A 15,210-nucleotide genomic window follows, 5' to 3' on the forward strand; every position below is an offset into this window, starting at 1 on the left:
TCAAAAATTGTTGGCGAATACAAGTTTCGTCTATCGTTCGTTAAAATTTGTTTTAATACGTTAGCCGGTCTGAAAGTCTTCGCATAGCGTTCGTCAACTGGCGTTAGAGGTCGCAGCCCTCAGCTAATTTGCATATCATGATTACTTGATTTGCATATCAAGCGAAAGAGGACGATTTGAAAACAAATCTTTGCGATAGCTTGCGAACTTTTGCGAACTATAGCGAGGATTTGCGTATTGTAGCGAATTCAATCCGACGCATTTAAGCGATTTATAACGATAAGTTAACGTTCAGAAAACGAACGGTATACGCTCGTATACGAATCAATCCGAAGGGTAACTACGATAGGCGAATCTATGCAAATCCATTCGAATAATAGCGCTCCTGATTGTTTTAGTAGTTTGTGCAGACATATGCCGATATTTCATATAATATTGAAGTTATAATTATTTCTTCGTCAAATGGAAGATATACAACGTCTGAAACTGCAGTATGTTGCTGCTATGGCCAATCAAGGAGTAGTAAAGCAACAACTAAACATACACCGCTGCCTCAGAGGCCGACTGAGGTGGAGAAGAGGAGCCAGAGCACGTAATATCTGGAGAAGATCATGGCTGCATTCCGGGAGACGGCGCCAATTTGGCATCGATGGTAATCTCATGGTTGAGCTCAGAAGTGAAGACCCTGGAACATTTAAAAAACTCCTCCGCATGTCTACTGAAATGTACGATACAATTTTGGGAAGGTTCGTCATCGCCTCGTGAAGCAACACACTCGGTACAGGGAGCCCTTGGATCAAGGGCTAAAGTTAGCTGTCACACTACGTCAACTGGTTTCTGGTACTCAGACATCCAGTATTCGTTGCAGGTCGCTGAGAATACCCTCTCTGTAGTGGTCAGAGACGTGTGTCATGCTATATGTGAAGGATATGTTGATGAGGTTATGACAGCCCCCTCTACACCTGAAGAATGGAGACAACTGGCTGATGGTTTCCTCAAGAATTGGAACTTTCCAAATTGGGATGCTGCTATTGATGGCACGCACATAGCTATCAGAAAGTATGTCAGCTCTGGTTCCTTATATTATAATTATAAGGGATTCGTCAGCATCATCTTACTGGCCATTGTCGCCTCGGACTACAAGTTCGTATGGTTTGATCGGGGTGGTAAGTATTAGTCTACATATATTGAACTGCATTATTTTGTAATTACATACATTATAAACATTTAGTGCTGTTTTCAATGTACAGATGTATACTGCCAATTTCTGATCCTTTTGTATTTACAGGATCCGGTTCAAGTGGAGATGCCAAGATTTATAATGAATCAGAATTCCTTTAGATGGTGCAGGATGGTTCCATTGGATTTCCAGACCCACAGCCCTTTCCAAATGACACCGTCGACATGCCCTATTTCTTGGTTGGAGATGACGCTTTCAGCCTTAGCGATAACATAAAGAAACCCTATGGACATAGAGTCCTGACAGATGTATACTGCCAATTTCTGATCCTTTTGTATTTACAGGATCCGGTTCAAGTGGAGATGCCAAGATTTATAATGAATCAGAATTCCTTTAGATGGTGCAGGATGGTTCCATTGGATTTCCAGACCCACAGCCCTTTCCAAATGACACCGTCGACATGCCCTATTTCTTGGTTGGAGATGACGCTTTCAGCCTTAGCGATAACATAAAGAAACCCTATGGACATAGAGTCCTGACAAGAGACGTAAGCATCCTGAACTACCTGTTACCCAGGGCTAGGAGAATATCAGAAAATGCATTTGGGATTTTGGCCAACCGATTCCAGGTGCAGTAAAGTTCCGCTATTAAGACCAGGCAAAATATTGGTCTCAAAAGCGAAGTGGTCAATCATTTTGGACTTGAATATTGTAAAAAAACGCATAATTTCTTTAATCTTCGAAGTGGTCTTGATAGCGGAACTTTACTGCAATACCCTTTTTCAAAACAAAATCAATTTACAAAAACAAAAATGTATAAAAGAAATGTTCGCGTTAACTTTTAACACATAACAAAACTGGTCATCTATAATTTCAGATACTTCTCACAAAGACGAACCACAACCCATCCACAGTAAGGCTGACTGTAAAGACATGCTGCATTCTCCACAACTTGATGAGGATCGTGTACTCCGCCATGCAGAATGCACTGGTTGACCATGATGATAGAAGAGACGATCTGGTTCCTGGGGAATGGAGAAGAGGTCGCAACTTGGAGGATACCAGGAATGTCAATACCAGGGACCACAACACAGCAATAAAAAAGGCAAGATTGTGAGAAACAACACTCTGAAGCACTGGGTCAACTCTCCAGCGGGATGTGTGTCATAGCAAGAAAGGATGGTGCCACGTTAGAGATTGAAATAAAGTGTAACATATTAGTTGAATAAATTAATAAAGAGTATTGTTGTTTTTGTATTGGCCATATACAGGGAAGTAATAGTAAAAGTAAGACACGAAATTTACGCAAAATCTGTAATGAGAAAGACTTCATGCATAATCAACATGCATAGTCGAGTCGGAAAAAAGTTAGTCTATATCAAAACGCCCGGATGCAGAAACACCGTTTTCGGAAATATTCGGCGGTATGCGCAATTATGCGCTTACATTCGTATCGTTACGCTCTTAATAGCTCCTAATCTCTAACCGAAAGAACGAATATTATTTGCGCGACCTAACGCTTTCTAGCGATTTGCAGTAACTGTTCGTAAAACTTCGTAAATCATTCGCACCAAATAGTTCATCTACGTTCACCTTTCGTTATAATATAACACAACAAATGTTTAAACAATTTCGGTGAGAATTCGCTAGAATTCATAAATTTACCCTTTTCGTCAGGCTTTATCATATGAATTCGTCTATGTGTGAGGAAGGCTTTAATGCTTACATATATTACTGATGGTAAACGTTTCCAAATATAAGGAGAGGACTTTTAAAATTGTTATAATTTTATTGTGAGTTATAACTTATGCTACGTATCGACTATTTATTTATGCCACATTTATGGAGAATTCGGTTGATTAAAGCCCCCTTGATTAAATTTATGTTATAAACCCCGGCACGAAATGACGTAAATTTTTCGTCATTAATCCAGCGAAATTATCCAGTTAAACTAATTTTGTTTAAACAAAAAAGTGTACTGAATAAAAAGTGAGATAGATAGAATAATCGATTATTGTTGATTATAGATCAGGTTTATCATGCTCGGCACGAAAACGAAAAAGCACCCGCCAAGGCTTGTGCTTTTTGTTTTCTAAGCCTCGCATGATAAACCTGATCTATAATCAACACTTACCTATTATTTTCTCTATCACGATTTGCGTCACATTTTAAATCGTAGTCTTCATCGTGAACGAATAGTGGTTGATGTAGCAGATATAATCAGGTTTTATAAGATCTTGATGTCAACCTTCTCAATCGTGTTATTCGTGGGAATATTTAAACGTTAACAAAGTACGAGTAACACGCTCAACTGCACCCTACTGTTAATGAGGATCGTGCAATTAAATCATACCTGAGGGCATTGAATCGTAACTAAACGCAACGAGACAAGTAGTGCAATTTCAATCGCGGACACATGCGCTAATTATTAAATTCGCGAATGGATATCGGTATCAGTTGTGACTTGTATTGTTTAAAAGTTGAATTGTAAAGTTTTCATTACGCACAGACCTTGTTTCTTGGATAAAGCTAATATCTTTTATTTTGCACGAGCTTATATCTCTTATTTTGTTATTTTATTTTTATAAACATTTAACTTAGTTGATCTTGCAAATATACTAGTCAATTTTTGATGCACACAATTAAATAAACAATCACATATCCATATACATATAGAACGCTTCATTTGATATATTCAGACATTATGTTAGTTTAGTTTAGCTTAAACCTATTTATTTAAGCTCGATTGCATAGAAAAGCCTGAGGCTGATTTGGAACGCTCTCGAGTCCGTTTCCTAGGACTTGAACCAGTGCGTGGTGTCTATGGGGGAAATTTAAAGAACGCTCACACAGTGGGGATCGAACCAATGACCTCCTAATCGCTAGGCGGACACCATATCCACTACACCACTGCGACATAGAGACATTATGTTCTAATGATTGCTTCGATAAATACAACAATTTCGAGAACTACTTGTTACTTCATACTCATCAATCGTTTTACATCCATCAACGATTTATGTTACAAACTCAATAGTCAATTAAACGATTTTACAAGAAACCGATCAAACCCATACATTGTGTGTTAAGAAATAGCAAACTAATTATTGTTTCATTTACATAGTTATAGATAAAATTATAAATGCATTTGGCATACACACAAATTAGAACGTTGAGGATGAATTTTGTATTTAGTTGCATGGCATAGAACGGCATTTTCACATTTTACTTCTCTGGTGATTATAATTATGTTATTTATATGCTTATGCCACTGAACCTCCAAAACGTTAACGTTAAAATGTATGTACTTTTAACAAAGAACAGACTGTAATACACGCTCAAGTGCGCATTTTGCTATATTCAACATCTACTTATTAGCAACAGATGGAAACATCATTAATAACAAATGGGGCCACTTTTGACGAGCTATAAACATATGTTGGAGTATAGAAAAACAACTAAATATCCATTGATGTCAATAAAGCAACTCGAAATCGAGCCTATGGGTATTTGGTCCCGCGAAAAAATTAATTGCGTAGGAGTGTGAGTCATTTCAGCGTTGGATTGTTATTGCATGCCTATTATCAGCGAATGTTCAAGCTTTAAATATAAACTGTTTTTGTTTTAACATAGAGCGGTCAATAGTTTCACTAAAAACGGATTAGGAAATTTTATCCTGTACGTTTCAATCATGCACTCAATGGAAATTCGTTGGTTCATTTCAATCGTGGATGTAGCAAGTCAAAATCGAACCTATGGGCATTTGGTCCCGCGATTAACTTGACTGTCTAAGAGTATGAATATTGCTATTGAGCAGCGAGTAGTATTCGTGTTATAACCAAAGCCGGGACTTGCACCCAGATTTCTTCTCCCTCGAAGAAGGAAAAGCGTTCTGCTTTGAACTACTGTGGTTGTATAAACACGTTTCATACAAGCTACATGATCAAGAGGTGTCACTCAGCGTTTGTACGGGCTTGTGACCGTTCTTTTCACAGCGAAATGAAAAGAGCCGCTTTACCACCTTGCGATATGCAATACGGACTAGCATACTAGCAAACAATATAGCCTTTACTTTTGCCATGCATTAACGAAGAAACATTGGCCTTTCGGCGATGGCTAAACCTCAGAAATCCCATTTAAATAGATATTTTTTTCACATCTTGCAGAAATGTTCTGTTGCATAATTTCTCAAAATATCCTAAATCAGATAATATACAATAACATGTGGACATCTGTTCCAGTATCTTGCAAGACGAATAACTATCTGTGGAGCTGTAACATAGCACAACCTTGGATATGTTACTGCCTTTCAACTGTGTTATTTTATCAAATATATTTCATTGATCAGACACGACAGATTTTCATTTCAACTTCACGTGAACAAAACACGTTCGTATCAAACTGCAAAATCGCATTGTAGTGTTTGCAGACCAGCTGCTGCTGAGAATTTTCTTCTACTATACGAATGTGCCTACATATCTGTTACATCAATGCATCATATACTAGTATTTTATCTTACAACCAAACCATAGCATTGAAGTAATACTGCTTTTCAAACAGCGCTTGTTAATATCAACCTAGGTAGCAAACTATGCGATCGAGTGTAGATTTGGCCAAGAGGCAAAAGTAGTTAATATCGCAAACTGTTATGTATATAGATTTTTTTCATCCATATTTTGTATTATGTGTGAAACAAAACTGCAAACTACTGTGTACACTCGAAAGCTTACAAACGAGATGATTGACCAGCGCTTGTCAATATCAACTCAAGTAGCTAACTATGCGATCGATTGTAGATTATATAGTGTGTTTTGTTCGTATATTCTACAAGCGCAATATAAAGCCTAAATACTGTTGAACGTTTGTGTTAATGTGTCTCACTGAAAGACAAGTAATACCAATAACGAGCCGTTGTACAAAATGTGTATGCAGTCAAAAGCGAGTAACTGCTTTGAGTTTACGAGTCACTGCTTGCTAGTTGCAACGCAAGTAGTTTATTTCGTGCAATTAATGTTCAACGCAACACTTAGTAGCATAGTTTGTGGCCGTATGGCAAAAATCGATTGTATTCCTTAAATAAGGATAGGATGATGAATATTGCTATTGAGCAGCGAGTAGTATTCGTGTTATAACCAAAGCCGGGACTTGCACCCAGATTTCTTCTCCCTCGAAGAAGGAAAAGCGTTCTGCTTTGAACTACTTTGGTTTTGTAAACACGTTTCATACAAGCTGCAGAGTGTAGTTTTGCTATGATTTGTGTACTGACTCGTGACCGTTTCTCCTATTTGAGTACAAGAAATGTCGCTTTACCACTAAATGTTTGTTTAACTTACTGTCGTTTCAAAATGGGAACATTCGTATTGTTCTGTACAAACATTTGAGTTGTTGAGTTTCGAATACGGCTGTATTGTAGCGAAACGTTTCAGATCGGGATAAAACTACATGCAACTTTTAACGCAAAATTGCTTTGCACAATTTCAAACTTCATGATCATACATCGAAAGTTATGAAACTGCGTATATAGTTTTTATTTATTTTGCTAGCGAAATTTTAACATTTCATTGAATAACGCAAGTTTATGGCCATGTGGTGAATGTCATGAAAGTCGCTTAAACTGATGTATATACTTTTTCATCATATCATCTCAAATGGAAAGTCAAAATAATCCCTAGACGTCATTTATGTAGTGTGTTTTGTTCGTATATTCTACAAGCGCAATATAAAGCCTAAATACTGTTGAACGTTTATGTTAATGTGCCTCACTGAAAGACAAGTTATACCAATAACGAACCGTTGTACAAAATGTGTATGCAGTCAAAAGCGAGTAACTGCTTTACGTTTACGAGTCACTCAATGTAAGTCTCAACACGAGTAGTTCGTAAGGCGCAATTAATGTTCAACGCAACATTGAGTAACATAGTTTGTTGCCATATGGCAAATATCTTATAACGGTTAGTTGTTTATATAGTTTTTTTACCTCAAATTCAAGTTTGAAAGTTTTTTGCTTTGTACGTTTGAAAGCTAGTGGTGTCACTCGGCGTTTTCACGGACTTGTGACCGTTCCTCTTGTCTGAGTACAAGAGAAGTCGCCTTCCCACCCCAGCCCTAGCAGACTTAAACCTAACAATTTGAACAATGCGTGTTATCAACTGGTTGGTAGCCTTATCAAATGCCATCGCGTCCTCGGACTCGCATACGCATCGACCCACGTCAGATTCTAAAGCTTGCGGGCAATTATGAGTGTCCCTCGCGATAGATTGAGGAGCCTTGCCAGAGTGTAACGACAGCATGGATAACACATGTTAGAACCGAAAACCGAGGCGTTTCCCCTCAAGTGCTATCGGTTCGCTTCGCAACTTGTGGAGTCGGTCTATTGACACCTACATACCTCGGTCGCCCATACTCAGTCAATTAACCGCTGTTGTTTTTCTGCTTGCCAAATAGCAGTCAAAACAACCTTACAGTGATCTAGCCAGATTGGAAACTACGAGCGAAAACTAACTCGCCCAAGCGAGTGACCCGCTCCCGATTCGAGCAAAACCTCACCTAAGCACTATCGACCCAAAAAACGCCAGTAACACTGCTCCGTTACTAGGGAGCCTTGCTAGTCAACACAAGTAATTTGCAATCCTGGCTAGAGCAATGAGTATATTCGGACTGGTGTACCACCATGTGATTGTCTGCGCTTAAATTGTTGTTATTTGATACTTAGAGTCTCTTGTGCCAAAGTAGAGACTGAATATTTGTTTTATAAATCAAGCAATCATTTACTGGTTGGTAGTTCTAACAGTGCGTCAAAATAAGCACCGTGAAAACATTTTAGCACCGAAATACCGAGGTGTTTACCCCCAAGTGCTATCAGTGCGCTTCACACTTGTGTAGTCTTAAACCCCTCGGCCGCCCAAACACAGTTAATGACTGTTAATGTTTATTTTTTGTTTGATTTTGGTATTGCATAGTTTAAACACAAACACATACATCAATACATCAATATTGCTGGCCAGCACAATAAAACAAGGAAAAAAAAGGTAGGAGAACAATCTCCTTTATTTTTCATGTAAAAACATAAACATAAACATACACACTGTCAACACTTGCCACTTGCAACACCGAGTTCGTTTCAGTGCAGAATGTACACATTTTTCGATCGACACACATTCGCAATGTTACATGGATTCACAAAGTTACATGGATTCACAAAGTTGCACTGATGTCCATACACGGGCCAATGTTCAAGTTATCGGTGCGATGGACCCACGGTTTTGTCGCAGCTATACGCCACACGTATGTATTGACTACTCGGTGTCCACATCAAGGTTTGCAAATTGGCACTGAAAATAGAAAAGCAAATTGTGTTAAACAGTAAACGATGAAAGTAAACAGCCTGAAATGATAAAAACATGCATGTGTAATATACCATGGATCAAATAAAATAGTAAACACAAACTGCTAAAGAAAAACACACAACTCTACCAACTGTTTGACTGATACTTACTTTTTTGTATTGTGTTGCATGTTCAGGCGCCTTGCTGTTACTGCTCGTCTTGCAGTAGAGCTGAAATGAAATGAAAAGCATGATCAGAAACTTTCACTGTGTTTGTACAACTTACAATTTATGTGCACAATTTTGCATTTAAGTATAACATAACATTAAAACAATCTCAAACAATTGTTCAACTAATACTCACTTGTTTGTTTTGCTGTTTCCACAAAGGCGCCTTGTTGTCACTGCTCGCCTGGAAGTAAACATGACACGTCTAGTAGTAGAAAACACTCGTCTTGTAGTAGGGCTGAAATGAAATTGAAAGCATGATCAGAAACTTTTGAATGTGTTTGTACAACTTAAAATTTATAAACACAATATTGAACTGTAACAGTAAACATGAAACAGATAACAATTTTACTTACCTATGTTGTCTTCGCTGAAATACAAAAGTCATGTTCATAGCAATCATAGCATATTAACACACAATGAATACAACTCAAAACTTTTAGTAAGAAACTCAGTACTTACTTTGTATTTTGTATCCAATCCCTCTGCGGGCAATCTTCTTCAGTCCACAATCGAGCTGAAATCAAGACTCAATGCATACATGTAAATTTTGCCAAATAATAAACAGAACTGTGAACCAAAACTTTAACTAAACAAAACTAACTTTTCAACTGTAATGGTACTCACCTCTGGCAACTGAAATCATACAGACATTTTGCATAGCACAATACATTTTTAGTTTGAAGATAAGAATGATTTATGAACATTTTACTTACACAAAGCATAAATATAAAAGACATGATATGATGAAAAAAAAACAATATGTATACAAAATTATACATAAAGAAACACACTATACTTACCATTGCTGACCTGAAATTGAAAAAAGCACATTTTGTATAGCAGAATACAAGTCATCAAAACAGTTCAATATGAAAATTAAAGAAAGTTAGTGTACTTACCACAGCTATACTGAAATGAAAAAAACATTTAGCAATGCATAGCAGTATACAAATCATCAAAACAGTTCAATATGAATTTATAGAAAGTTAGTGTACTTACCACAGGCTACTGAAATGAAAAACAGACATTTTGCATAGCAGTATACAAGTCATCAAAACAGTTCACTATGAAATTATAGAAAGTTAGTGTACTTACCAACAGGCTACTGAAATGAAAAAAACATTAGGCATTGCATAGTAGTATACAAATCATCAAAACAGTTCAATATGAAAAATAAAAAAGGCAATTGTACTTACCAACAGGCTACTGAAATGAAAAAAACATTAGGCATTGCATAGTAGTATACAAATCATCAAAACAGTTCAATATGAAAAATAAAAAAGGCAATTGTACTTACCACAGCCATACTGAAATGAAAAAAACATTAAGCATTGCATAGTAGTATACAAGTCATCAAAACAGTTCAATATGAAAATATAGAAAGTTAGTGTACTTACCACAGCCATGCTGAAATAAAAAAGAAACACATTTTACAATGCAAAATACAGGTCATCAAAACAGTTCAATATGAAAATATAGAAAGTTAGTGTACTTACCACAGGATACTGAAGTGAAAAACAGACATTTTGCATAGCAGTATACAAGTCATCAAAACAGTTCAATATGAAATTATAGAAAGTTAGTGTACTAACCACAGCCATACTGGAATGAAAAAAACATTTAGCAATGCATAATAATCAAGACTTACCTAGCTGATCTTGAATCATTCTCTGTTTCTCAACTTCTCAGTAGTCCAAAAGTCTGCTCTGTAACGACCCACCATTTCAATCTGAAAAATAGTTAAGCATAACAAGGCACAAAACAAACCAAAAGAGTTGTTTACTTACCTCATATTTTGTGCAGAGTTTTAACAGCCAATTTTCTTCTTGAAACCTGTATTCGTCTCTTTTTTGACCCACTGTCGAACAGTCACAGCAATGTAAGTCTGAAACATAGAAGGGCATAACAACATTACATACAAACCAGTATATTTGTTTTGACTTACCTCGTGGCTAGAGTCGAGACACAGCTGCTGAATTTCTTTTCTGTCACAAGCTGTCAAAACATCTCTGCAACATCTCTGCAATTGAAACCTGAAACAGAGTAAAACAGAAAAACATTTTGTATACAATATAGTAAACGCTTACCTTGTTATCGGCCTGAGTTGCAGCAGTGATTTTTTCTTGAAATCTTCTTCTTTTCCCTCACTGCATGAGAGACCTGAAAAATAGCATGCAGTGCAAAACACATGAGTTAAATTAAACCAAAATTTTGTTTCTACTTACCTTGCTTCTGTAGAGTTGAATCACAGTAGTAGAATTCCTTCTTCAAACACATTTTCTGTCTACACCAGAAACTTGAATCTGAAACAGAAAAAAAGCATCACATCAAATTGTACAACTCAAGTGCATTCATTCAATGCTTACCTACTTTCTGTTGAGTTGTTTCACAGCAGTTGAAATCCTTATTCACTGTTGGCACTGCTATGAGACCATTTCTGCATGTGAAATCTGAAACAGAGCAAAGCAAAGTATGCATGGTAAAAATCAAACAAACAATTGTAACACTTACCCTGTTTGCAAGTCCCATTCACTTTCTCAGCAATGTTCCTCTTCTTGAATCGTCTTCGTCGCTGACTACAAGTACACCTGAAACATAGCATGTACAAAACATACCATATAAAAACAAAATACAAGTGTTCATACTAAAATGAAACACACTTACCTTTTTGCGTTGCTCAGCTCTGTTCGACTGTCAACTCTTCATGTCATGTCATATCTGAAACGAACTAAATCAAAACATGCATAGTATACAATCATTGATAAAATTTCGAAACAATTGTATGCTTCATAGCTGTGTTTTTTGTTTACGTTACATATCACAGACAACTGGCGATCACAAAAGTAAAGACATTTTTGTACTACTCAAACATTATTGAAACAAATGTATACTACAATACTCACCACAGCTCCCTGAAATGAAATAGAAATGTTAACAGCATGCAAACAAATGTTAACCAATATCAAATCATCTATAATAAATATCAACAAAAGCATTTCGATACACATAGTAAGTGTTCACCATCATAGTACATCATCAGTTAGTTCGACATCCCACGGTTGCTCAAGTGTAAGTACTGGCTAGCATTTACCCTTTTCAGTAAACCGTCACACATCAGCATTTTTAGACACAAGTGCTGATAGATTCAACCCTTGTTATCATCTTTCACAGACTTCTATGAGTAAACAACTGAAAAATATAAAACGTTTGTACTCACTGTTTGGCAGCTCCAAGAAACACGTCTGTACTGCTTGCCATCTGGACATCAACTGAAACAAAACATCTGAAAGCACACATACATTTTAAACGTTTTTGAACAAAAATCAACACAGAGCAGAGCTAAGCTGCAGCAGTTAATCTTTCTTAAAATTGAATTCTCCATCTCTGCATAGCACACATGAAAAATAGCATAACATCACATTACAGCAGTCAATGAAAACAAAAAATTGATCGACTTACCTTGCTTCTGTAGAGTTGAGTAACAGACGTGGAAATCTTCTTCCATGTGTAAACCAGTGACTCGAATCTGAAATAAAGTAAAGAACACATTGTACAACTCAAATCAATGAATTAAAACTTACCTTACTTTTGATGAATTGTGTCTCAGCAGTTGAAATCCTGTTTAATTTCTGCATGTGAAATCTGAAACAGAGCAAAGCAAAGTATGCATGGTAAAAATCAAACAAACACAATTGCTACACTTAGTGACTTACCCTGTTTGCAAGTCCCAATCACTTTCTCAACAATGTTCCTCTTCTTGATTCGTCTTCGTCGCTGTCAGCAAGTACACCTGAAACATAAAAGCATGCACAAAACATCCCATATAACAACTATTTTGTACTTACCATATGAGTGCTTTTCTGTTCAGGTCAGCTTGAAAACCCATCACTGCCATCAGCATCTGAAAAATAGTACATCACAAACAAACAAACAAACATAACATATCATAAAAACAGTTTAACACAACAGATATGAGAGCTCTCGCAACCACGTCTGTTCTGTTCGACTGTCCAAAAGCAAGTGACAGTACTTCAATTCACTAACATTGAGAAATTCTAAACTTACCTTCAAGGCTTGTTGAGTAGCTCCAAAAACAAGACTGCTTGGCTCCACTGTTCACTCCAACTGTCATATCATCACTGGATAAGCACTCCTGAAATGAATTAAAACAAAACATGCATAGAACAAACATTCAGTCAAAAGTACTTACCTTTCACTTTGTCACTGCCCTGTGCTCAACTCCAGTCAGCATGACATCTCTGCTCGAAAGTCTGAAACATATGAAAACATGCAATGCAAAACAAACATAGTTACTTACCTTCTAGCATATTGTTGGAGCTCCAGAAATCACGACTGTTCACTCCGGCTGCCAGACTTCAACTGCCAGCACACATCTGAAAATCTGAACAAAGCATTCATGTTCATACTTTACTAGCCGTACAATTAAAGTTACTGACATACTCATCATCCAAAATAGAGTACACGAAAAGCTAGCTAGGTTTACCTCTGTTCATGTGTTATACACCAAATGAAACCATGATGATAAAGTAACTCACTTTATCTCTTCTTTTGTCAAAATACAAGTGTTCATAGTGGAATGAAACAGACTTACCTTTTCATTTCCCAGCTCTGTTCAAATCATGTCAGGTTTTCATCTCATGTCAAATCTGAAACGAACTAAATCAAAACATGCATAGTATACAATCATTGATAAAATTTCGAAACATCTGTATGCTTCATAGCTCTGTGTATTTTCACTTTACAGATCACGGACAGCTGGCGACCACAAAAGCGAAAACATTTTTGTACTACTCAAACATTGCTGTATTAGTCTCACACTCATGAACACCAACCGACAGAGTTGTGATAGAGTGAAAATACCTAAAATTACACAAAACGAATCGAAATCAGTTTTCATTCATCATCGTTTATTGAATTCTATACATATGCACTACAATCTACAGTACTCACCACAGCACCCTGAAATGAAATAGAAATGTTACAGCATGCAAATACAATTTAAGCAATATCATATCATTTATCTACTATGTTTGCAAATTTTTTTCAATCATATGTTCGTTTCCCCAAAGTAGCTCATGTTCTGTTCCACCATCATACACCATCATCGCTAATCACAACATATCGACACTATATCAGTACTGAGTAGATTCTAATTTCTACCCAACGCATTACACTTCTATACAAGTAAACCTGTACAAAACGAATCAAAATCAGTTTTCATTCATCATGATTTATTGAAACAAATTTATACTACAATACTCACCACAGCCCCCTGAAATGGAATAGAAATGTTACAGCATGCAAATACAATTTAATCAATATCATACATATCAACAAAAGCGATTCAATACATTGTCATTTAATATTTTTGCAACATTTTTCCATCATATGTTCGCTTCCTCAAAATAGCTCAATGAATATTCTGTTCCACCATCATCCACTATTATCGCTCATCACAACATATCGACACTGTATCAGCACTGAGTAATTTCTACCCAACACATTACAACCATCATACATCATCACGCAACTTGTAAACAGTAAAACGAAAAAAATTTGTACTCACGTTTTTTGTAGACAGCAGCTCGATGAACACGTCCGCACAGCTCGACATCTGAACCTCAACTGACAGTCAATCGCTTGACACCACAACATAAATTTAATTATTCACAACAGTCAGGGCTTAAAAAAACACGTCCGATCAGTCCGATGTCAAAACTTAAAGTGAAGTCAAGTCGTTCAAAAAAATTAATGTAAGTCAAACATTTCATATATAACGCTCACAAAAGTTCGTTGTCAGTCAATACTAAACGTTCAAAAGTTAACATCGCATAAGAGTATGATTTCATTTCACAACTCAAGTCAAAGTCAAGTTGTTATCTCATAACAATAACCTAACACTTCAGTCATCCAGTCATTCAACAACCTGAGTACCAAGTCGCTATTCTATAACGCGAAGTCAATTTTACTCTCAAAGTACAAGTCAGTAAAACTCAAAACTTTTCATCAATAGTCAGAGCTCACGAAAGTACGTCCGTCTTCGTCAACGTTCAAAAGTCAACTGAAACTTTTTAATCGTAAAAATATTTCAAAGTCAAATTTTGTTCATAGCTCACAAAAACAAGTCTGTCTTTGTCAAAGACCATCAGTCAACTAAGATTCTGTCATAGTAAAAAAAATTTAAAAGTCAAAACTTTTTTCAGAGCGCTTTAAAAACACGTCCGTATTGGTCAATTTCCAAGTCGCAACTGAGCGTTCTTTACCCGCGCAGTTCAAATTATAATGAGGTCACGACGTCGAGAGCTTCGAAAAACACGTCCGAACCCTTCAACGACCAAACGAAGAATGACAGAAAAGCACATTGAAAATGTTTATTCTTCATGATTTGAGTTACGATTGAATGTGTATTTGATGAGAAATCAAAAAATCATACTTAACATGCAAAAATCCTACAA

General features: G+C 36.6%; 1 protein-coding gene and 1 long non-coding RNA gene across 7 annotated transcripts; one reads left to right on the forward strand and one right to left on the reverse strand.

Moving 5' to 3' along the window:
- The first annotated feature begins 649 nt into the window (after window positions 1–649).
- LOC127878691 (uncharacterized) lies at window positions 650–2,296 on the forward strand. The gene is made up of 3 exons (XM_052425219.1): window positions 650–1,166; window positions 1,609–1,808; window positions 2,057–2,296. Exons 1-3 carry the CDS (start codon window positions 650–652, stop codon window positions 2,294–2,296), a joined length of 957 nt encoding a protein of 318 aa, XP_052281179.1.
- A 5,790-nt stretch (window positions 2,297–8,086) lies between these two features.
- Window positions 8,087–14,822, reverse strand: LOC127879891 (uncharacterized). Of its 6 annotated transcripts, none has more exons than XR_008049322.1 (8): window positions 14,322–14,822; window positions 12,800–14,027; window positions 12,194–12,635; window positions 11,952–12,003; window positions 9,194–11,646; window positions 8,868–8,969; window positions 8,675–8,734; window positions 8,087–8,510 (listed from the first exon to the last, which is right to left on the reverse strand). It is a non-coding gene; the product is annotated as an uncharacterized LOC127879891 (long non-coding RNA). The 6 variants fall into 6 exon arrangements; XR_008049323.1 differs by having other exon boundaries at window positions 12,194–12,260; window positions 12,448–12,635; window positions 12,800–14,822; XR_008049320.1 differs by having other exon boundaries at window positions 11,952–12,017; window positions 12,194–12,260; window positions 12,448–12,635; window positions 12,800–14,822.
- Window positions 14,823–15,210: the final 388 nt, after the last annotated feature.

Source organism: Dreissena polymorpha, chromosome 4 (assembly GCF_020536995.1).
Source record: "Dreissena polymorpha isolate Duluth1 chromosome 4, UMN_Dpol_1.0, whole genome shotgun sequence".
Lineage (NCBI taxonomy): Eukaryota > Metazoa > Mollusca > Bivalvia > Myida > Dreissenidae > Dreissena > Dreissena polymorpha.